Source organism: Lithobates pipiens, unplaced genomic scaffold (genome assembly GCF_037356315.1).
Source record: "Lithobates pipiens isolate NorthernLeopardFrog02 unplaced genomic scaffold, aLitPip1_a1.2 Scaffold_3, whole genome shotgun sequence".
NCBI classification, from domain to species: Eukaryota; Metazoa; Chordata; class Amphibia; order Anura; family Ranidae; genus Lithobates; species Lithobates pipiens.
In genome coordinates this window covers 205238432-205261697 of record NW_027507790.1, presented here as the reverse complement: position 1 = coordinate 205261697, position 23266 = coordinate 205238432, and the positions used below count along the sequence as shown (strand labels likewise).

The following is a 23266-nucleotide window of genomic DNA, read 5'->3' as shown; positions in this document are numbered from 1 at the left end:
CATGATAATTGTGAAATAATTACCATTGAGAGATGTGTATCAAAAAGACAGATTGCTGAGATAAGATTGCTAGTTGCAATGTACAGATCTGTGGGATATTTATCACTGGGTAAAGTCTCCACATTATGCACAATTCAATCATATGCAAGATTGGCACCTTCGGCATAAACCACCCAGGAACATCACACCTCTGTTATCTGCTCTCTGCTGCATGCTTTTTGAAAACCCGTGAAGGGAAGTGCTATAATTTGTGTTTTTGGGGGTTTTTTGTAGACAAAAGTTAAAACAGAACTGGCAAATTTCCGTCTGGAGCACATCACAGTTGAAGACATTTACTTAAATTAATTAAAAATGTTTTACTTGTGTTCACCTGGGACCTTACTTCCAACTAAATTGTTACTCTTGAGAACTTTGCTATACCCTAATTGCCTGGTGTTTTGCTGATCTGCATATAAAACATATGCCAGTAGCATAGCTACTAACAAAAAAAATCTAGGTTCATGTATTTTTAATGTGCATCCAAGAAGGGACCATGGTGGTGGATGGCACTGCAGTCTAATGCCCTGTACACACAGTCAGACTTTCCAACGAAAAATGTGCAATCGGACTGTGTTGTCGGAAATTCCAATTGTGTGTGGGCTCATAGGACTTCTTCCGTTGGAATTTCCGACACAGAAAGTTTGAGATCTGGATCTAAAATTTTCTGACAACAAAATCTGATGGTGTAAATTCCGATCATGTGTAGACAATTCCGACGCGCTGTGGCAGAATAAATTACGAGACTAAATCTATTGGCTACGGGCCTCTTTATAGTCCCGACATACGCGTTGTACGTCACCTCGTTCTGAACGATTGGATTTTCCGACAACTTTGTGCGACCATGTGTATGCAAGACAAGTTTGTGCCAAAATCCGTTGGCAAAAATCAGACGGATTTTGTCGTTGGCATGTCTGACTATGTGTACTGGGCATTAGTGTGCAGCAGCCTGACAGTCCATTGTACACTCACAGACTGCAGCTTTGATTCTCTCTGCTCTCTCACTGAGAGTTACTTTCACCTTCCACTGTGTACTGCGTGATTGCTGTGAATGGACACAGTAATCACATGGAAAAACACCATGTAACTACCCGGACACAGTGGTGGATACAGTGGTATATTTGAGTAATATGCGGATGGCTGGGCTCCAGGGGGCACACTTTGTTAGCCGCACAGGAGCTGCCGATGCAGGGTGATGTACAGGTACGTTATTATAAAGCAAGTAATAGAAGTGGGTGTGGTGCTGCTAATGAGGTTGAATAAATATTGTGCAAATAGCTCACAAACAAAAGGTAAATATTACCATATGCCATGAAAATATGCAAAAACCGCAATGCATAAACTACTGATGCCAAATACAATACATTAACATCCTCCTCTTCTGGGGTCCCTCAGTCGTGCTCCTGGCCCCTCCTCTTCTTGAGTGCCACGTTGGAGAGTGCTCTCCCTCAGGGCACTCGTGCGGGAATGCACTCATGTGGCAACCCCTGACATTGATATCACCGTTGAAGTTCTGGTAGTGAAATAGACATTCAGGGCTGGAACACATTGATCACAGCAAGTCGCTTGCTGTGCAGTTCATCCATGCAGAAAACGTCTTGTCCTTTTTGTGAAGATTTCACAGTGTTCTATAATTGAACAAGGGACATTTGAATGTTGTAATGTCCCCTTGTCCAGTCACAGAATGCCTTATAGTCTTTAAAAATGGCTTACACACTTTATTATTTCAAATGTAATTGTCCAATTCCAGTTTTTAAAACAAAAAGCGTATGCGTACGGCATGTATTTACTGCCTACATTACATAAGTGAGGTGTGTTTCCCTTTAACACACTACCTTGTTAGGTGCCTATTATTTTTTATTATTATTATTATACAGGACCAACAATTTGCACAGCGCTTTACAGCATGAGGGCCGACAGTACAGTTACAATCCAATTCAATACAGGAGGAATCGGAGGGTCCTGCTCATTAGAGCTTACAATCTAAAAGGGAGGATCGAGTGATACAAAAGGTAATAACTGTGGGGGATGAGCTGATTTAGAAAATAAAAGTACAGTTGTTAGGTGGAGGCAAGATAGGTTTTCAGGGATCGCCTAAAAGGGGATAGAGTAGGAGATAGTCAGACAGATCGAGGTAGAGAATTCCATAGGGCGGGAGAGGCTCTAGAGAAGTCCTGGAGGTGAGCATGGGAGGAGGTGACAAGGGAACTAGAGTTCAGGAGGTCTTGGAAGGAACAAAGACAATGATCTGGTTGTTATACGTAGTAAAAGGAAACTGCAAACACAGTGGTGTCAGCCCACAGTGTATATAACTACGATGAAATCTCCAGTTGCTATCTTTGCTGTTTAGAAAAACCAAAAAGATGCTCTGTTGGATTTCAACATGTCTGTTAGCTTCCCTACTGCTTCCAAATGGTAAGTTTGACCTATGAGTTACAATATTTTTTTTATTAAGAAGATTAAGATAGAATAGATAAATAAGGTAATATAGATATGTTATATAAAATAAAATCAATAAATATACAATTAAATATAGAAAAAAAGTCTATATCGGGGCGTGCAGATGACTTTTTGCTCATTGAATGAATCATCTCTCTGTCATATACAATTAAATATATTGGGAATAGTTAACAACCAAAAAATAAAAAATAAAAAGAAGAAAGGAAGGAACAAAAGAAGAAATAAAGAAGAGTAGAGGAAGAGGTAGATTAAGATATGCTGGATTTTATATGAATGGTGGATGTATGATTTTAGAGAAAAAGTAAAGAATTATCGACATTAAGTGTGTTGGTAAAATCAAGTGATGGAGACCAGATTTGTAAAAAGTTGGAATGGTTATCAAGTAGGATAATAATTTTTGCAATAGTTTGTCGTGTGGCCAAAAAAATAAGCGATTTTTTTCCTCAATTTTCTAAAGCTCAGTTGTGGTTTATGTAGTAAAGGTAAGTTAGACCTATGAAAGAGAAATTAGTACAGACCAGACTCATGTTTGCTTTGTAAGTTTAGAAAATAATGTTTCTATTTTGTAAAACATCCACCTAAATTTGAGGTTATTTTTTATGACACATATGGCTTTCTACAAGTGACAAGTTATCATTACTAAATGACACTTGTCTGATTTTTAAATATTTAATGCGTTTTAATAAAGTGCTATATAAGCACATCACTGGCAATTTTCTCCATCTCTGCTTCTCCACCTCAGAGGTCACGATAGCAGGGAGAGAAGTGGCATAAATTATTATCATCCGAAACTTTTACAATCTAATATATCAAAATTAATCACAGCATTCATCCAAATTATAAGAATAAATGTAGATTTAAATCCACATTAAGCATCCATGGTTGTAAAGTATTTTGTTGGTGTATCTATTTGACATCCTCACACCCGCGCTATAGATGAATGACGGCTACAGGGATGTCAATAGATGTCCTCCGATGCATGAGCTGCCTTTACGCCCTGAGGGGTGTGTGTGGCGCATTTTGTGATCACTGAGTCAATGAGTAAGGGGTCAATCCCGGCCCCTTACCACGTGATCAGCTGTCAGCCAATGACAGCTGATCATGTTATGTAAATTGAAGATCGGTAGTCGTTTTATTTTTTTCTCCTCATGCTGACAGCGGTCAAGATGATCACCAGCTTCTGTGAAAGGGACATTGGTCCCAAAGAGGAAGAGCAACACCCCGTCATCTGTGCCCACCAGTGCCACCTGGCAGTCCCCACTAGTGCATATCAGTGCCCACCAGTGCATATTAGTGCCACCTATCAATCCCTACCAGTGGTGCCAAGCAGTGCCATTTATCAGTGCTGCCTATCAGTGTCTTATACCAGTGCCCATCACTGCCACCTATCAGTGCCACCCATCAATGCCATTCAGTGCCACCAATCAGTGCCCCCCAGTCCCCCCAATCAGTGTCCATCAGTGCCGCCTTATCAGTGCAGCCTATTGGTGCCCATGAGTGCAGCCTCATCAGCTTAAATCAATGAAGGAGAAAAAGTACCTGTTTGCAAAATCTTATAACAAAACAGTTTTTTTTTTTTCAAAATTTGCGGTCTTTTTTAACAGAACATTTTAGCAACATTTTAACAAAAAATTAAAAACCCAGCAGTAATTAAATACCAGCAAAAGAAAGCTCTATTGGTATGAAAAAATATATAAAAATTTCATATGGGTACAGCGTTGCATGACCGCGCAATTTTCATTCAAAGTGTGAAAGCGCTGAAAGCTGAAAATTGGTCTGGGCAGGAAGGGGGTTTAAGTGCCCAGTAAGCAAGTTGTTAATCTCTCTCCCCTTTTATAAAGAATTCCCCTCCACCTCATTTTAATTCAGGGAAATGATCAATGGCTATATATAGTACTTTAACTGTAAAACCGCATTGCCATTATCAAGTCTCTAATTAATGGTATTTCAATTCTTTTATCACAAATTGCATATTTATGCCTTGCAATGTGACCTTAAAGCGGTATTAACCCCAAAACCAAAAATGTAAAACTGTATATACCATATTTCACTCTTTAATCCTCCATTATTGATTTTAGTTTATGTATCCATAAACAGAATCTGTAGTTCTCTGTATTGCATATTATATTCTAAATTTCCACCATACATTTAGCTCACTATGGAATCACTCCAGGGACAATGCATTCTGATGCCATATGGCGATCTGTCATCTATGAAGTGACCCCACTGCAGGGAATATTCTTGAAATAATTATTGAGAACAAATACATTTCTCCACCACCTACAAAAAAGTATTTGATCTCCTGATTTTGTATGTTTGCCCACTGACAAAGGAATGATCAGTCTATAATTTTAATGGTTGGTTTACTTTAACAGTGAGAGACATAACAACAAAAATATCCAGTAATAATGCATTTAAAAAAAGTTTTAAATTGATTTGTATTTTAATGAGTGAAATTAGTATTTGACCCTCTGCCAATCATTTCTGGCTCCCAGGTGTCTTCTATACAGGTAACAAGCTGAGATGAGGAGCAATCTCTTGAAGGGGTGCTCCTAACCTCAGCTTGTTACCTGTATAAAAGACACCTGTTCACAGAAACAATCAATCAGATTCCAATCTCTCCACCATGGCCAAGACCAAAGAACTGCCCAAGGATGTCAGTGACAAGATTGTAGACCTACACAAGGCTGGAATGGGCTACAAGACCATCGCAAAGCAGTGTGGTGAGAGGGTGGCAACAGTTGGTGCGATTATTCAGAATTGGAAGAAATACAAAATAACTGTCAGTCTCCCTCAGTCTGGGGCTCCATGCAAGATCTCACCTCGCAGAGTTTCAATGATCATGAGAATGGTGAGGAGTCAGCCCAGAACTACATGGGAGAATCTTGTCAATGATCTCAAGGTAGCTGGGACCACATTTACCAAGAAAATAATTGGTAACATGCTATGCTGTGAGGGACTGAAATCTTCCAGCGCCTGCAAGGTCCTCCTGCTCAAGAAAGCACATGTACAGGCCAACCTAAAGTTTGCTAATGAACATCTGAATGATTCAAATGAGACCAAAATTCAGCTCTTTGGCATAAACTCTACTGTTTGGAGGAGTAAGAATTCTGATTATGACCCCAAGAACACCATTCCCACCCTCAAACATGGAGGTGGAAACATTAGGGGGTGTTTTTGCACTATGGGGACAGGACAACTTCACTGCATCAAAGGGACATGGGATGGGGCCATGTACCGTCAAATCTTGGGTGAGAACCTCATTCCCTCAGTCAGGGCATTGTAAATGGGTTGTAGATGGGTATTCCAGCAAAACAATGACCCAAAACACACGGCCAAGGCAACAAAGGAGTGGCTCAAGAAGAAGCACATTAAAGGAGTTGTAAACCCTCAAGGTTTTTCACCTTAATGCATTCTATACATTAAGGAAAAAAACCTTTTGTTGTGCAGTTGCCCCCAGAAACCCCCTTTTACTTACCTAAGCCCGATTGTTCCAGCAATGGGGATGAGTACATTAGCTCCAGCCAATGTCTCAGGTCCTTATTGGATAGATTGAAAGCAGCAGGAGCCATTGGCTCTCACTGCTGTCAATTAAATCCAATGACGCAAGAGCCGGGGGCGGGGCCGAGTCCTTCTGTCTGTGTCAGTGGACGCAGTAGCCCCAGGTAAAGCACTTCTCCGTGGGGGAACTCGATGTGGGAAGGAACATGGAGAGCTGCTGGGGGACCTCAGAAGAGGATCGGGGCCACTCTGTACAAAACCCTTGCACAGAGGAGGTAAGTATGACATGTTTGTTTTTTTTTTTTTAAACAAAGCTTAAAACCCCTTTAAGGTCCTGGAGTGGCCTAGTCAGTCTCCAGACCTTAATCCCATAGACAATATGCGGAGAAAGCTGAAGGTTCAAGTTACCAAACATCAGCCTCCAAACCTTAATGACTTGGAGAGGATCTGCAAAGAGGAGTGGGACAAAATCCCTCCTGAGATGTGTGCAAACCTAGTGGCCAACTACAAGAAATGTCTGAGCTCTGTGATTGTCAACAAGGGTTTTGCCACCAAGTACTAAGTCATGTTTTGCGAAGGGGTCAAATACTTATTTCATTCATTAAAATGAAAATCAATTTCAATAAATAACTTTTTTGTAATACATTTTTCTGGATTTTTTTGTTGTTATTCTGTTTCTCACTGTTAAAATAAACCTACCGTTAAAATTATAGACTGATCATTTCTTTGTCAGTGGGTAATGTACAAAGTCAACAGGAGATTTTTTCCCTCACTATATGTCATCATAAATAATTTGCGTAAGGCAGAGCAGTATTTGAAACCCTTTGTTATGTCTCGCCTTATTGCAACTCCATTCTCATTCAATCCCTACACTGGCTCCCCATCACCCAGAGAATTAAATTCAAAATACTAACCACAACATACAAAGCCTTTCATAACTCTGCCCCGAGCTACATCACCAATCTTGTCTACAAATATCACCTAAATCGTCCCCTCTGTTCTTCTCAAGACCTCCTGCTCTCAAGCTCCCTCATCTCCTCCTCCCATGCTCATCTCCAGGATTTCTGCAGAGCCTCTCCCATCCTCTGGAACTCTCTACCTCAACCTGTCCAGTTATCCCCTACTCTTGCTACCTTCAGGCGATCCCTGAAAATTCATCTCTTCAGGGAAGCCTAGCACGTCTCCAACTAATCTTTTACCACTTCCATCCTTTTGTACCACCTGCCCCACCCTATTAGATTGTAAGATTGTCTGAGAAGGGCCCTATTGTATTATAACTGTATTGTCTCCCTTTTTAGATTGTAAGCGCAAAGTAAACTGTTAGCGCTATATAAATCCTGTATAATAATAACAACCCATCACAGCTCCACATAGCTGTAAATAATCCTGTTTGAATGATACAAATTTTTTTTTCAAAGCGATCCTTAAAGGGTTAGTTCACTTTTACATAAACAATTTAAAGGTGAGCTAAAACCGGACACTCTCCCCCTTCCTTTCCCAGGTCCCTGCTGTACTTACCCCCCATTTCAAATTCACTGGAGTGATGCAGGGGTGCTGACTAGTGATGGACGAACTTCCGACGGGACGTTTCGCGAACGCGGACCGCGAACGCGGCCGATAGTTCGCCAAACGGAAAGTTTGCGGCGGGCCCCATTGACTTCAATGGGAGGCGAACTTCGCAAACCTTTAGGTCAAATTTGCAGCCACAAAATAATTATTAGCTGGGCAAACATAGTCCCACCACATGGCCAATGACATAATACATGTATGAGGTGAATTTGGGATCGATAACTACAAGCATTCTTTTTTTATATGGGAAATTGTTCTGACAATTCAGGACTGTGGAGCGCATGAAGGCAATGGAGGAGACGGAAGGTCAGGGACCAGGGTAGGCAAAGAAGAGGGTGCAGGAGATGATCACCAGCAGCGTGACATACAGTAGGGATGAGCCGAACACCCCCCGGTTCGGTTCGGTACGAACGTTAGAACCCCATTGAAGTCTATGGGACTCGAACGTTCGAATTGGAAAGTGCTAATTTTAACGGCTAATATGCAAGATAGTGTCCTAAAAAGGGTTTGAGGACCTGTCTCCTGCCTCAGGGGACATGGGTCACTGCAAAAGAAAGTTTTAAAAACTGCCGTTTTGGCGGGAGCACTGATTTTAATGACGATTAAAGTGAAAAAAAAAAAGTGAAATATTCCTTTAAATATGGTGCCTGGGGGGTGTCTGTAGTATGCCTGTGAAGTGCCACGTGTTTCCCGTGTTTAGAACAGTCCCTGCACAAAATGACATTAAACGGAAATAACACCATTTAAAACTGCTTGCGGTTTTAATGTTATATCTGGTTCCTGCAATATGGTTGAAAATCATTGAGAAACATGGCATGGGTAGCCCTCCCTGCCCATTACCAGCCTATTTGGGTCTTGTACGCATATTAAGGGGAACCCCGTACCCATATTAAAAAAAGGAAATGCGTGTGGCCCCCAGGCCCTATATACTCAGAACAGCAGTATACAGGCGGTGCAAACAAGACAGGGACTGTGTAGGTTTGTTGTGTTAAGTTGAATCTGTTTGTCATTTTCAACCGGTACATTTTTAAAGTGTAGCTCCAGTCAAAAAAACTATCTTTAAGCTTTTTGGAAAACATAGGGAAGGGTTATCACCCCTGTATAATTTGTTTTGTCGTCCATCTTTTTTCATCTCACTTGCTGCTGTCTCCTTGCGTTTGCAAGTAGGAGATGTTTGTAAGTTGGATGTTTGAAAGTAGGGGCCTGCCCTATATTATAGCAGTATGTACTGGGTACAGAGCACGCAGACAGCACGCACTATCTCCTAACACTACTGACTGCAAGCTCTATTATTAACCACTTGTTAGCCCAATGTTTGCATAAAGTGAAAGATAAAGTTATGCTGAGTAAATAGATATCAAACATGTCACTCTTCAAAATTGCACATGCCCGTGGAATGGCGCCAAACGTCGCTACTTAAAAAATCCCCATAGGCGACGCTTTAATTTTTTTTTTACTGGTTACATGTTTTGAGTTGCAGAGGAGGTCTAGGACTAGAATTATTGCTCTCGCTCTAACATTCTCGGCGATACCTCACATGTGTGGCACATGCGAGCACATGGGGACATGGGCGCTTTAATTTTTATTTTATTTTTTTATTGTTCATTTTACTTTATTTATTTTAGTTTGACATTTTTTCCCCCAAAATATATATTTTTGATCACTTTTATTCCTATTACAAGAAATGTAAACATCCCTTGTAATAGGAATATGGGGTGACAGGTCCTCTTTACAGTGAAATCTGGGGGTCAATATGACCCCACATCTCACCTCTAGGCTGGGAAGCCTGAAATAAAAAATAAAAAAAAGATTCTGGCTTTGATCGTACTGGCGAGTTGGTAGAAGCACCGGAGGGCGGTGAGGGGTGGGGGGCGTCTATGGCTGGGTATTTCAGGGTATCACCGAGTATGGCTGGGTATCTCTGAGTATGGCTGGGTATGGCAATTTATGGCAGGGTATTACAGAGTATTGGCGGGGTATTGGCGGGGTACTACAGAGTAATAGCAGGGTACTGCAGAGTATTGGGGGGTACTACAGAGTAATGGCAGGGTACTGCAGAGTATTGGGGGTACTGCAGAGTAATGGCGGGTACTGCAGAGTATTGGGGGGTACTGCAGAGTAATGGGGGTTACTGCAGAGTAATGGGGGTTACTGCAGAGTAATGGGGGGTACTGCAGAGTAATGGCAGGGTACTGCAGAGTATTGGGGGGTACTGCAGAGTAATGGGGGTTACTGCAGAGTAATGGGGGGTACTGCAGAGTAATGGCAGGGTACTGCAGAGTAATGGCAGGGTACTGCACTGCAGAGTAATGGCGGGGTACTGCAGAGTAATGGCGGGGTACTGCAGAATAATGGCAGGGTACTGCAGAGTATGCACTGGTATTGCAGAGTATTGGCAGGGAATTGAGGGGTTAAATTCGGTGAGCAGCGATGTGGGCACTGCAGATGCAGCCCACATCGCTGCTGACACTGATCTCTTTCCCCTCCGCTGTACCGATCGGTACAGAGAGGGGAGGGAGGAACCATGTTATGACGCCGGTTTGTTTCCAAGTGATCACTCCGTCATTTGACGGAGCAATCACGTGGTAAACGGCCGCTATGAGCGGCCGTTTACCGTGATCCGTGATGCGCCGGGTCCTGTGGACCCGGCGGTCACGGATGCTCTCGAGTGCGCACACCTCGGGGCACGCGAGAGCAGAATTCTGGGAGGCCATTAATTAACGGCCTCTCAGAGTTAAACAACCGCCCTGAAGCCGTTAATCGGCAATGGGCAGTTGTTAAGTGGTTAAAGCTAGATCACTAGCTATATAGGTGAGGTGAATATAGTGGTGTATACTGCAGTCAGGGCACAGACAACAACCACTACACAGCAACAAGATAGGAAATCAGCCAAAAACGATTGGTGTGTACTGTGTTGAAGGTACACAGAACACCCACTGCTTCAGATGCTAAGTAACACACTACACGAGGCCGCCTCAAAGGCGGCCTTATATAGTGTGGGGCGTGCACTACACAGCCTGAGCTATGATTGGCCACAGGCAGGATGCCTGTGGCCAATCATGGCTCTCCTCGCTGCCGGCGCTGCGATTGGCCAAGCATGCGGGGTCACAGTGCATGCTTGGCCAATCATCGGGCAGCAATGCACTGCGCCAACGCAGTGCATTATGGTCCGCGCGCGCGTCACTCAAATTTTGACGCGAACGGCCAAAACGTTCGGAATTCGCCGAACGCACGAACAGCCAATGTTCGAGTCGAACGTACGTTCGACTCGAACACGAAGCTCATCCCTAACATACAGCAATGACACCTGCACCGTGATAGAGTCATCTGACAACAGCACCGTGATAGAGATCACTGACATAAGCAGCGTGACATTAAGCACTGACATCAGCATCGTGATATACAGCACTGACAGCAGCACCGTGATAGAGAGTACTGACATCAGAAGCGTGACATTAACCACTTTCAGACCGGACCATTTTGCTGGTAAATGACCAGAGGTCTTTTTACACTTTGGCACTGCGCTGCTTTAACTGGTAATTGCGCGGTCATGCAATGTTGTACCCAAACAAAATTTGCGTCCTTTTCTTCCCACAAATAGAGCTTTCTTTTGATGGTATTTGATTGCCTCTGCGATTTTTATTTTTTGCGATATAAACGTAAAAAGACCGCAAATTTTGAAAAAAAATGATATTTTCTACTTTTTGTTATTAGAAAAATCCAATAAACTCAATTTTAGTCATACATTTAGGCCAAAATGTATTCAGCCACATGTCTTTGGTAAAAAAAAAGTCAATAATTGTATATTTATTGGTTTGCGCAAAAGTTGTCACATCTACAAACTAAGGTACGTTTTCTGGAATTTACGCAGCTTTTAGTTTACGACTGTCTATCTCATTTCTTGAGGTGCTAAAATGACAGGGCAGTACAAAACCCCCCCAAATGACCCCATTTTGGAAAGTAGACCCCCTAAGGAAATTGATAAGAGGCATGTTGAGCCCATTGAATATTTTATTTTTTTGCCTCAAGCGATTGAATAATGACAAAAAAAAAATTTTTTTTTTTTTTTTACACAAAGTTGTCACTAAATGATATATTGCTCACACATGCTATGGGCGTATGTGAAATGACACCCCAAAATAAATTCTGCTGCTTCTCCTGAGTACGGGGATACCACATATGTGGGACTTTTTGGGAGCCTAGCCGCGTACAGGGCCCCGAAAACCAAGCACCGCCTTCAGGCTTTCTAAGGGCGTAAATTTTTGATTTCACGCCTCACTACCTATTACAGTTTTGAAGGCCATAAAATGCCAAGATGGCACAAAACCCCCACAAATGACCCCATTTTAGAAAGTAGACACCCCAAGCTATTTGCTGAGAGGCATGTTGAGTCCATGGAATATTTTATATTTTGCCACAAGTTGCGGGAAAATTACAAACTTTTTTTTTTTTTTTTTTTTTTTCACAAAGTTGTCACTAAATGATATATTGCTCATGCATGCCATGGGCATATGTGAAATGACACCCCAAAATAAATTCTGCTGCTTCTCCTGAGTACGGGGATACCACATATGTGGGACTTTTTGGGAGCCTAGCCGCGTACGGGGCCCCGAAAACCAAGCGATCCGATTCTGCTGCGGACCAAAAAAAGGGTCCCGTGCGAGTTTGCGGCGGGTGCGGCGGGTGCGACACGAATTCAGCCATACTATCTGTATAGCTGAACTCGAATCGCACAGAGATCGGATGTGATTTGCACTGCAGTGCGGTGCGAATCACATCCGTTCTCATAAACCGCTGCAATGTGAACCCAGCCTTAGTGACACTGGCGACGGGGGGTGATCACGGGGTTAAACCTTTATTGGGGGGGTTAGGGGGGTACCTTAGAACTAAAGGGGGCTAACCCTAACTGCCCTAACAGTTATTAGTCACAAATGACACCTGCCGGGTGATCAGGGGGTTAAACCTTTATTAGGTAATAAATGGCGGGTGCCCTGAAACTATAAAAAAATAACTAACCAACCAGCGTCACCTGTAACAGTTATATGGTGATCACTGGTGAAAGGGTTAACTAGGGGGCAATCAGGGGGCTTTATGCGGTAGTATATGGGGGTCCCTAGCGCTATAAAAAGCTGCGGCGAACCTAAATACCTACCTGCCTAACTAGCGTCACCTGTGACACTAATACGGCGATCAGAAAAATGATCGCTTATTAGGCTGGGTTCACACTGGAGCGATGCGGAAACGCCGCGAATCCGCGGCGGGTTCCCGCATCGCATGCCTCCCGGCGGCAGTTCACACTGCCCTATGCGAACTGCTGGGAGTGTCAGTGAAATGTTACTGACACCCCCAGATCAGTTCGCATATCGCAGTGCGATCTGCAAACTCGGATCGCATGGTGTGAACACCCATGCGATCCGATTCTGCTGCGGGCCAAAAAAAGGGTCCCGTGCGAATTTGCGGCGGGTGCGGCGGGTGTGGCGGGTGCGGCGGGTGCGGCGAATGGCTGAACTCGAATCGCACAGAGATCGGATGTGATTTGCACTGCAGTGCGGTGCGAATCACATTCGTTCTCATAAACCGCTGCAATGTGAACCCAGCCTTAGTGACACTGGCGACGGGGGGTGATCACGGGGTTAAACCTTTATTGGGGGGGTTAGGGGGGTACATTAGAACTAAAGGGGGCTAACCCTAACTGCCCTAACAGTTATTACAGTCACAAATGACACCAATGCAAAAAAAAAAAAAAAAAAAATGACATTGGTGTCACTGTGACTGGGGGGCAGGGGTAATTGGGGGGGTGATCGGGGGGTAAAGGGGGGGTGTGAGTGTGCCTGGCATGTTCTACTGTGTGTGGGATGTGTTGGTGCAACTCACTGATCCGCTCTCCTCCGTGTCGGAACGAAAAATACCGACACGGAGGAGAGAATACATCACTTCCTCTCCTGTGTTTACATTACAGGAGAGGAAGTGATGTCACCGGGGATTTCCATTCGTCGGGAGCGATCGCGAGGGGGTGGCCATGAATGAATGGCCGTCCCCTCGTCCGGGATCGCTCCCGAACGAAAACCGACCGCCGCAGGCACCGGGCGGGGGCCCGATCGGGCCCCCGACCCGCGGGAGGCAAAGCACGTACATGTACGTGCTTATGCCTGCCCGTGCCATTCTGCCGACGTACATCGGCGTGAGGCGGTCGGCAAGTGGTTAAGCACTGACATCAGCACCGTGATATACAGCACTGACAGCAGCACCGTGATAGAGAGCACTGACATCAGAAGCGTGACATTAAGCACTGACATCAGCACCGTGATATACAGCACTGACAGCAGCACCGTGATAGAGAGCACTGACATCAGAAGCGTGACATTAAGCACTGACATCAGCACCGTGATATACAGCCCTGACAGCAGCACCGTGATAGAGAGCACTGACATCAGAAGCGTGACATACAGCGCTGACATCAGCACCGTGATATACAGCACTGACAGCAGCACCGTGATAGAGAGCACTGGCATCAGAAGCGTGACATACAGCACTGACATCAGCACCGTGATATACAGCACTGACAGCAGCACCGTGATATACAGCACTGACAGCAGCAGCGTGACATTAAGCACTCACACCAGCACCGTGATATACAGCACTGACAGCAGCACCGTGATAGAGAGCGCTGACATCAGAAGCGTGACATTAAGCACTGACATCAGCACCGTGATATACAGCACTGACAGCAGCACCGTGATAGAGAGCACTGACAGCAGCAGCGTGACATTAAGCACTCACACCAGCACCGTGATATACAGCACTGACAGCAGCACCGTAAGCAGCCCCAGGAGGAAGTCAGCACAGCACAGGGATGGTGTGATCCCCTCATAATAAGAACCCCCAGGAGGAAGTCAGCACAGCACAGGGATGGTGTGATCCCCTCATAATAAGAACCCCCAGGAGAAAGTCAGCACATCACAGGGATGGTGTGATCCCCTCATAATAAGAACCCCCAGGAGTAAGTCAGCACAGGACAGGGATGGTGTGATCCCCTCATAATAAGAACCCCCAGGAGTAAGTCAGCACAGGACAGGGATGGTGTGATCCCCTCATAATAAGCAGGCCCAGGAGTAAATCAGCACAGGACATGGATGGTGTGATCCCCTCATAATAAGAACCCCCAGGAGGAAGTCAGCACAGCACAGGGATGGTGTGATCCCCTCATAATAAGAACCCCCAGGAGAAAGCCAGCACAGCACAGGGATGGTGTGATCCCCTCATAAGCAGCCCCAGTAGAAATATGACACCGCTCAACCTCTTCAGAGAGGAGGGTAGGGGCATATAGTACGGTGTGCTTTTTTGGGACAAGGAAGTGAGCCAAATGAAGAAAGAAGGTCTGTGTGCTTGATTTAAAAAAATTGTTTATAGACATATACATGGTCTACTGGTCACATGTGTTGAATTCCTCCGAGATCCATGCCTCATTCATTTTTAGAAATGTGAGGTAATTAACACTGTCGTGAGCTAGGCGAGTACGCTTATCGGTCACGATCCCCCCTGCTGCGCTGAACGTCCTTTCGGACAGGACACTGGATGAGGGGCAAGCCAACAGTTCGATTGCAAATTGGGCAAGCTCTGGCCAGAGGTCAAGCCAACCCACCCAGTAGTCCAGGGGATCATCACTCCTCAGAGCGTCCACATCGGCTGTTAACCCGATGTAGTCGGACACCTGACGGTCTAGGCGTTCCCTGATGCTGGATCCGGATGACACCTGTCGATGGGTCGGCTGAAAGAATGACCTCATATCCGAAGTCACCAACACATCTTCAAACCGGCCTCTTCTTGCAGGCGCTGTTGGATTGGTATCCGCAACTCCTTCTCTGGGAGTGTGAATTGCTCCTCTGCCAGCGCTCGCAAAAGCAGAATGCAGCATTTCTCGAAGCAAGGTCTGGAAGTGCTGCATTCTGACAGCCCTCTGCGACGGCGGTAACATTTCCGCCATTTTGTGTTTGTACCGGGGGTCTAAGTACGTTGCCACCCAGTACTGGTCCTTGACCCTTATGCTTTTTATACGGGGGTCCCTATTAAAACACTGGAGCATGAAGGCCCCCATTTAAACTAAAGTGGAAGCGGTGTGGTGGCCTGGCTCCTGCTCATCATCCAGGATAATGTCGTCCTCTTCATTCTCCTCTCCCCATCCACGCACAACAGGGATCCCAGAAAGGTTTAAAGCATGCTCTTCTTGCTCCGCCTCATCCGCCCCGGCACCATCCTCCTCTGACTCCTCATCAGACTCCTGTTGTTGACTTGTCTCAGATAGAGTAGCCCCCCCTGGGAATTCATCCAGCATTGCGACTTCCTCATCTTCCTGCTCCTGCTCCTCCACAGCTTGATCAATGACATGACGCAATGCACGCTCCAAAAAGAAGGCATAAGGTACCATGTCACTGATGGCGCCATGGCTGCGACTGACCAGTTTGGTGATCTCCTCAAATGGCCGCAGAAGTCTGCATGCGTCGCGCATGAGCAGCCACTGGCGCGGTGAAAAAAAACCCAGCTCCCCAGAACCGTTTCTTTCGCAGAGTTCATACAGGTAGATGTTAACTGCACGTTTCTGCTGGAGCAGCCTATCAAGCATATAGAAGGTTGAGTTCCATCGCGTCGGGCAATCGCAAATAAGACGTCTGACCGGCAGATGATGTCGCCGCTGAATGTCAGCAAGGCGAGCCATGGCCGTGTACGATCTGAAATGGGCCGAGATTTTCCTTGCCTGCCGCAAGATGTCCTGGACCCCAGGGTATTTGACAAGGAATCGCTGCACGACCAAGTTTAAGACGTGTGCCATGCATGGCACGTGCGTGATTTTGCCCTGTTTCAAGGCGCTAAGCAGATTGGCACCGTTGTCACACACCACTTTACCAACTGTCAAATTGAGCAGTGTTAGCCACTGATCTGCCTGTGAACGCAAAGCTGAAAGGAGTGCCGGGCCAGTGTGGCTCTTGGCTTCCAGGCACAACAGACGCAGCACGGCATGGCAACGTCTCACCTGGCATGTGGAATAGGTTCTGGGGAGCTTGGGCGGTGCAGCGGAAGAGACGCTAGCAGCGGAAAAGGAGGAGGCAGCTGAGGAGGAGAGGGAGGAGGATGGAGTAGGAGGAGGAGGAGAAGAAGAGTCAGGCCTGCATGCAATCCGTGGCGGTAAAACCAAATCTACGCGGGTGCCACGGGTTACATGCTTGACGGCCGTCAGAAGGTTCACCCAGTGGGCAGTAAAAGTGATATACCTTCCCTGCCCGTGTTTGCTAGACCACGTGTCTGTGGTCAGATGTATCTTGGCACCGACACTGTGTGCCAGAGATACATTCACTTGCCGCTGAACATGGCCATATAGCTCTGGGATGCCCTTCTCTGAGAAATACTTCCTTCCTGGGACCTTCCATTGTAGTGTTCCAATGGCCACAAATTTGCGAAAGGCCTCCGAGTCCACCAGTTTATATGGCAGTAGTTGGCGGGCTATGAGTTCTGACAAGCCAGCCGTCAATCGTTGGGCAAGAGGGTTATCCGGCGTCATCATTTTTTTACGCTCGAACATTAGGCCCACGGAAGCCTGCCTTTTTGCAGAAAAATGTGAGCTTGGCGTGATGGAAGGTGGAGTGGAGGACAATTGTGAGGAGAGAGGAGAAGGAGAAGTAGAAGACGAGGCTGGACGGTGAGAGCCTGCAGTGTGGCTTTGTGTGTTCCGTTGCTCCCACTCGGCTCGGTGATGGCTGCCCATGTGCCTTCTTAAGGCGGTCGTCCCTAGGTGAGTGTTGGGCTTACCGCGACTAATGCGTTGACTGCAAAGATTGCAGATGGCAACGCTATTGTCAGCAGCGGACACGCTAAAAAAAGCCCACACTGCGGAGCCATGTGCCGGTGTCCTGGGAGCGCCAGATGTGACCGTACATGGTCGATGACTCGCTCCTGATACATTTGCAGTCTGCTTTGTCCCTCCTGTGCAATGTAAGTTAGTCCTGCTTCTCCTCCCTATCTGCTGGTCCATATCTCCCTCTGAACTCCCCTCCTCTTCCTCTCTTGTGGGCACCCACGTGACATCACTAGACACGTCATCATCGACGTCACCTTCCCCACCGCTATAAGTAGAGATCTCGGAGTAGGCAGCAACACCGGGGACCAACCTCCTCCTTGGGCTGATCTGGGTACTGTCGTCAGACTGCTGAGTAGCGGTTGTTGCTACCTCCTCTTCCTGATCCAATACCAAGAGTGGCTGCGTATCAGAAATGTCCTCTTGATATGGATTGGAAAATAATTCCTGTGACTCATGCGGAAGGTATGTGGTGGTGGTGGTGGTGGTGTTGTTGGTGGTAGTGTCTTTGGGGGTGCACATAGCAGAGAGTGAAGAAGAGGGTGCAGATCGAGAGGATGAGGAGGGTGCAGAAGAGTAAGGCTGAGTGAGCCACTCAACCAAGTCTGGTGCGTCCTTTAAAGTAATTGAACGCACCTTCTGCAACTTTCCACTTTGGCTCAAGGCTGTTGCTCCTGCCCTACCCCTACCACCCCTGCGGAAGGGCCTGCCTCTTCCTCTGCCTGTCATTTTTTAAATCACCCTGTGACAAAACTCTTAGTCCCTATACCGATGAAGGACTGCTGCAGTATAGGGCAGCGCTCAGCAGTGGTGCACGTCAACCCTATCTATTGTGGACCAATACCAGTCCTTACAGAATGGCAGACTGTACCTCACTCAACCCTATGTACTGTAGCACCCTTCACCAAGTTACCAGTCCTTATAAGGACCTTTGTGGACCAAGTAGGTTGTGTGTGACTGAATAGCAGACTGTACGTCAGTCCCTATACTGCTGAAGGACTGCTGCAGTATAGGGCAGCGGTCAGCAGTGGTGCACGTCAACCCTATCTATTGTGGACCGATACCGGTCCTTACAGAACAGCAGACTGTACCTCACTCAACCCTATGTACTGTAGCACCCTTCACCAAGTTACCAGTCCTTATAAGGACCTTTGTGGACCAAGTAGGTTGTGTGTGACTGAATAGCAGACTGTACGTCAGTCCCTATACCAATGAAGGACTGCTGCAGTATAGGGCAGCGGTCAGCAGTGGTGCACGTCAACCCTATCTATTGTGGACCGATACCAGTCCTTACAGAATGGCAGACTGTACCTCACTCAACCCTATGTACTGTAGCACCCTTCACCAAGTTACCAGTCCTTATAAGGACCTTTGTGGACCAAGTAGGTTGTGTGTGACTGAATAGCAGACTGTACGTCAGTCCCTATACTGCTGAAGGACTGCTGCAGTATAGGGCAGCGGTCAGCAGTGGTGCACGTCAACCCTATCTATTGTGGACCGATACCGGTCCTTACAGAACAGCAGACTGTACCTCACTCAACCCTATGTACTGTAGCACCCTTCACCAAGTTACCAGTCCTTATAAGGACCTTTGTGGACCAAGTAGGTTGTGTGTGACTGAATAGCAGACTGTACGTCAGTCCCTATACCAATGAAGGACTGCTGCAGTATAGGGCAGCGGTCAGCAGTGGTGCACGTCAACCCTATCTATTGTGGACCGATACCAGTCCTTACAGAACGGCAGACTGTACCTCACTCAACCCTATGTACTGTAGCACCCTTCACCAAGTTACCAGTCCTTATAAGGACCTTTGTGGACCAAGTAGGTTGTGTGTGACTGAATAGCAGACTGTACGTCAGTCCCTATACTGCTGAAGGACTGCTGCAGTATAGGGCAGCGGTCAGCAGTGGTGCACGTCAACCCTATCTATTGTGGACCGATACCGGTCCTTACAGAACAGCAGACTGTACCTCACTCAACCCTATGTACTGTAGCACCCTTCACCAAGTTACCAGTCCTTATAAGGACCTTTGTGGACCAAGTAGGTTGTGTGTGACTGAATAGCAGACTGTACGTCAGTCCCTATACCAATGAAGGACTGCTGCAGTATAGGGCAGCGGTCAGCAGTGGTGCACGTCAACCCTATCTATTGTGGACCAATACCAGTCCTTACAGAACGGCAGACTGTACCTCACTCAACCCTATGTACTGTAGCACCCTTCACCAAGTTACCAGTCCTTATAAGGACCTTTGTGGACCAAGTAGGTTGTGTGTGACTGAATAGCAGACTGTACGTCAGTCCCTATACCAATGAAGGACTGCTGCAGTATAGGGCAGCGGTCAGCAGTGGTGCACGTCAACCCTATCTATTGTGGACCGATACCAGTCCTTACAGAATGGCAGACTGTACCTCACTCAACCCTATGTACTGTAGCACCCTACACAGACCAAGTTACCATTCCTGATAAAGAGCTTTGTGGAACAAGTGAGTTGTGAATGATTAGCAGACTGCAGCAGAAGGGCAGCAGTCAAGTATAATATTCTTTCTATATTTGGAAGAAAGAATATTATACGTGTACAAGCCTATTACCGTACCACTGATACCAGTCCTGAAAAGAACCTTTGTGGAACTAATAGTAACAGCAACTCTTTAAACTGACCCTCACTGCCTGACACACTGCTTCCTTCCTGTCCCTATACAAACTGGCAAAACAGAGAAGACTGGAACAATTACTGGTCACTCGAATAGAACTTTTGTGGACCTGATAGTAACAGCTAATGATGAGGATGATGATGATGACTAATCTGGCTGTCCCTAAAATAGCAGCAGACACAGCGCTCTGTCCCTTTCTCTAAACTGACAAAAGACACTCAGGCTGCTGCAACAATCAGTAGCACAGCAAACCTATATACACCTAACACCTATACCAGTCCTGAAAAGAACTTTTGTGTACCAAATAGCTAGCGATTTTTCTCTCCCTACTCCACACAGCAACCTTTCCCTATAGTGACAGAAGAAAGAATGTAAAATGGCCGCCGGATCGGGTGTATTTATAGGTTAGGGGGAATGTCCAAGTGTCCATGTGCTGTAATGTCTCAATTGGCTGTCCTGTACCCCATGATGGATGTGTCATCAGGTCAAAGTTCTTTTACATAGTCTGCCGGGCGAACAGCGGCAATAGTCCGCCGATCGAGCGAATCGCGAACAACCGAAATTCGCAGCGAAACGACCGCCGGGCGAACTGTTTGGCCATCACTAGTGCTGACAGCTCAGCCACCCTGGAGGTAAGTACAGCAGGAACTGGGGGACATCCAATGTTAGTTTACCATTACATTTGTTCCATAAACGTGAACACAGGTCCAAAAGAAACGATATTTGTACCTATTTGTATTCTGTATACCTCTGTACCAACAAAGCTTTAGATGCTTCATTATATATATAATATGTGTATATTATACTGACCAGCTTCAAGTAGATAAGGAATACAATGTTGAATCAAATGTGTAAGGCAATAATTTAGAAGGCAGTTTCGATTTAGAGCTGACCAGTAGCACTGTTGTGGAGAACCTATCAGGACCATTGCAATGTGCATCATTATTATTACTGGGGTAGTTCCACAATGAGAAAATGTGGGATAAAACAAACAATGCTAAAAAAGAGTGTTAGCAGCCAGTATGTGTAGGAAAGGATCCCAGAGGGTATGACAGCAGGCAGAATGTGCAACAGAGAACTGCTCAGGGTATGACATAGGGTAGTATGTGCAGGAGGGCCGTACCAAGGGTATGACATAATGTAGTATGTGCAGGAGAGAACATTTTAGCTTGAACTATTGAGTTCTGTAAACGATGGACTTTATTTTAGCAAAGACGCTAAGTCTACTAATCTGGTAAACATCTGAAAAGGAGCCTACAGCTAACTGAAAATTAACATAGAAAATATTCAGATACAGTATTTAATATTTTTCTGACGCAAAAAGTACAAAATATTTGCAACTTTGCTTGGTTGCTGGTTTGAAAGTGATGTGTTTCTTACATACCACTTTCTGAGCTGTTGGTCAGTAGGGCTGACCATGTTTTAAGGTGCCCGTGTTTCTGACAGATTTATTTACAATGTTTTCGATTGTTTTTTGTTATCTTCATAATGTGTTCCTATTATTGTACAGGTGAGTGCAGCAAAATCATTGGAGGACGGGAAGCTACTCCTCACTCTAGACCATATATGGCTCTACTGAATACAAATGAATACCAATGTGCTGGAACATTAATAAAAGCTGACTGGGTATTAACTGCAGCTCACTGTAAAGTGTAAGTAAATATCAGATTATCTGTGCTTATTACAACTGTTATAATTGTTTCTTAAAGCAAAACCCTGGAAAACAAAAAAGGATCCCATGCAGCCCTCTCCCCCACTCTGGCAATGGACTGGACTGTCCCGTGACATCCTTATGCCCTGCATGGAACCTGGTGAAGTCAAAGCACCTTAGATTACTGGAGTGTTGGAGACAAGAAGCTGCAGGGACTGGTCTAGCATTAGGGAGGATCCGGCAGAAGCAAGATATGTATTGTACCTGGGAATCAGGTTCTGGTTCTTATTAGTGATGGCCGAACTGTTCGCCCGGCGGTCGTTTGGCGGCGAATTTCGGCTGTTCGAGGTCCGCCCGTTCGGCGGACTATTGGCGCCGTTCACCCGGCGGACTTCCGCGTTTACTGTGTAAAAGAACTTTGACCTATGATGACACATCCATCATGGGGTACAGGACAGCCAATTGAGACATTACAGCACATGGACACTTGGACATTCCCCCTTACTTATAAATACACCCGATCCGGCGGCCATTTTACATTCTTTCTTCTGTCACTATAGGGAGAGGTTGCTGTGTGGAGCAGGGAGAGATTACAGTGACCCAAATCGCTAGCTATTTGGTACACAAAAGTTCTTTTCAGGACTGGTATAGGTGTTAGGTGTATATAGGTTTGCTGTGCTACTGATTGTTGCAGCAGCCTGAGTGTCTTTTGTCAGTTTAGAGAAAGGGACAGGACGCTGTGTCTGCTGTAGGGACAGTCAGTTTAGTCCTCATCATTAGCTGTTAGTACTGTTACTATCAGGTCCACAAAAGTGCCATTCCAGTTATTGTTCCAGTAGCCTCTGTTTTGTCAGTTTATATAGGGACAGGCAGGAAGCAGTGTGTGAGGCAGTGAGGGTCAGTTTAATCAGTAGCTGTTACTATTAGTTCCACAAAGGTTCTTTTCAGGACTGGTATCAGTGGTATGGTAATAGGCTTGTACACGTGTAATATTCTTTCTTCCAAATATAGAAAGAATATTATACTTGACTGCTGCCCTTCTGCTGCAGTCTGCTAATCATTCACAACTCACTTGTTCCAAAGCTCTTTATCAGGACTGGTAACTTGGTCTGTCTAGGGTGCTACAGTACATAGGGTTGAGTGAGGTACCGTCTGCTATTCTATAAGAACTGGTATCGGTCCACAATACATAGGGTTGAGGTGCACTACTGCTGACCACTGCCCTATACTGCAGCAGTCCTTCATCGGTATAGGGACTGACGTACAGTCTCCTAATCACTCACACACAACCTACTTGGTCCACAAAAGTCCTTATAAGGACTGGTAAGGTATAGGGTGCTACAGTACATAGGGTTGAGTGAGGTACAGTCTGCTATTCTATAAGGACTGGTATCGGTCCACAATACATAGGGTTGAGGTGCACTACTGCTGACTGCTGCCCTATACTGCAGCATTCTTTCATCGGTATAGGGACTGATGTACAGTCTGCTAATCACTCACACACAACCTACAGTGCCTTGCAAAAGTATTCGGCCCCCTTGAACTTTT

The 23266-nt window shown here is 45.7% G+C and overlaps 1 protein-coding gene across 1 annotated transcript in view; it reads left to right on the top strand.

The window, feature by feature from the left end:
* Positions 1-2333: 2333 nt before the first annotated feature.
* Positions 2334-23266, top strand: part of LOC143940912 (granzyme A-like) — a 48210-nt gene continuing 27277 nt past the window's right edge. The window contains exons 1-2 of the mRNA XM_077462734.1: positions 2334-2451; positions 21578-21719. Of these exons, the coding sequence (XP_077318860.1) occupies positions 2400-2451; positions 21578-21719 (194 nt within the window). The 5' untranslated portion in view covers positions 2334-2399. The remainder of the gene's footprint in view (positions 2452-21577; positions 21720-23266) is intronic.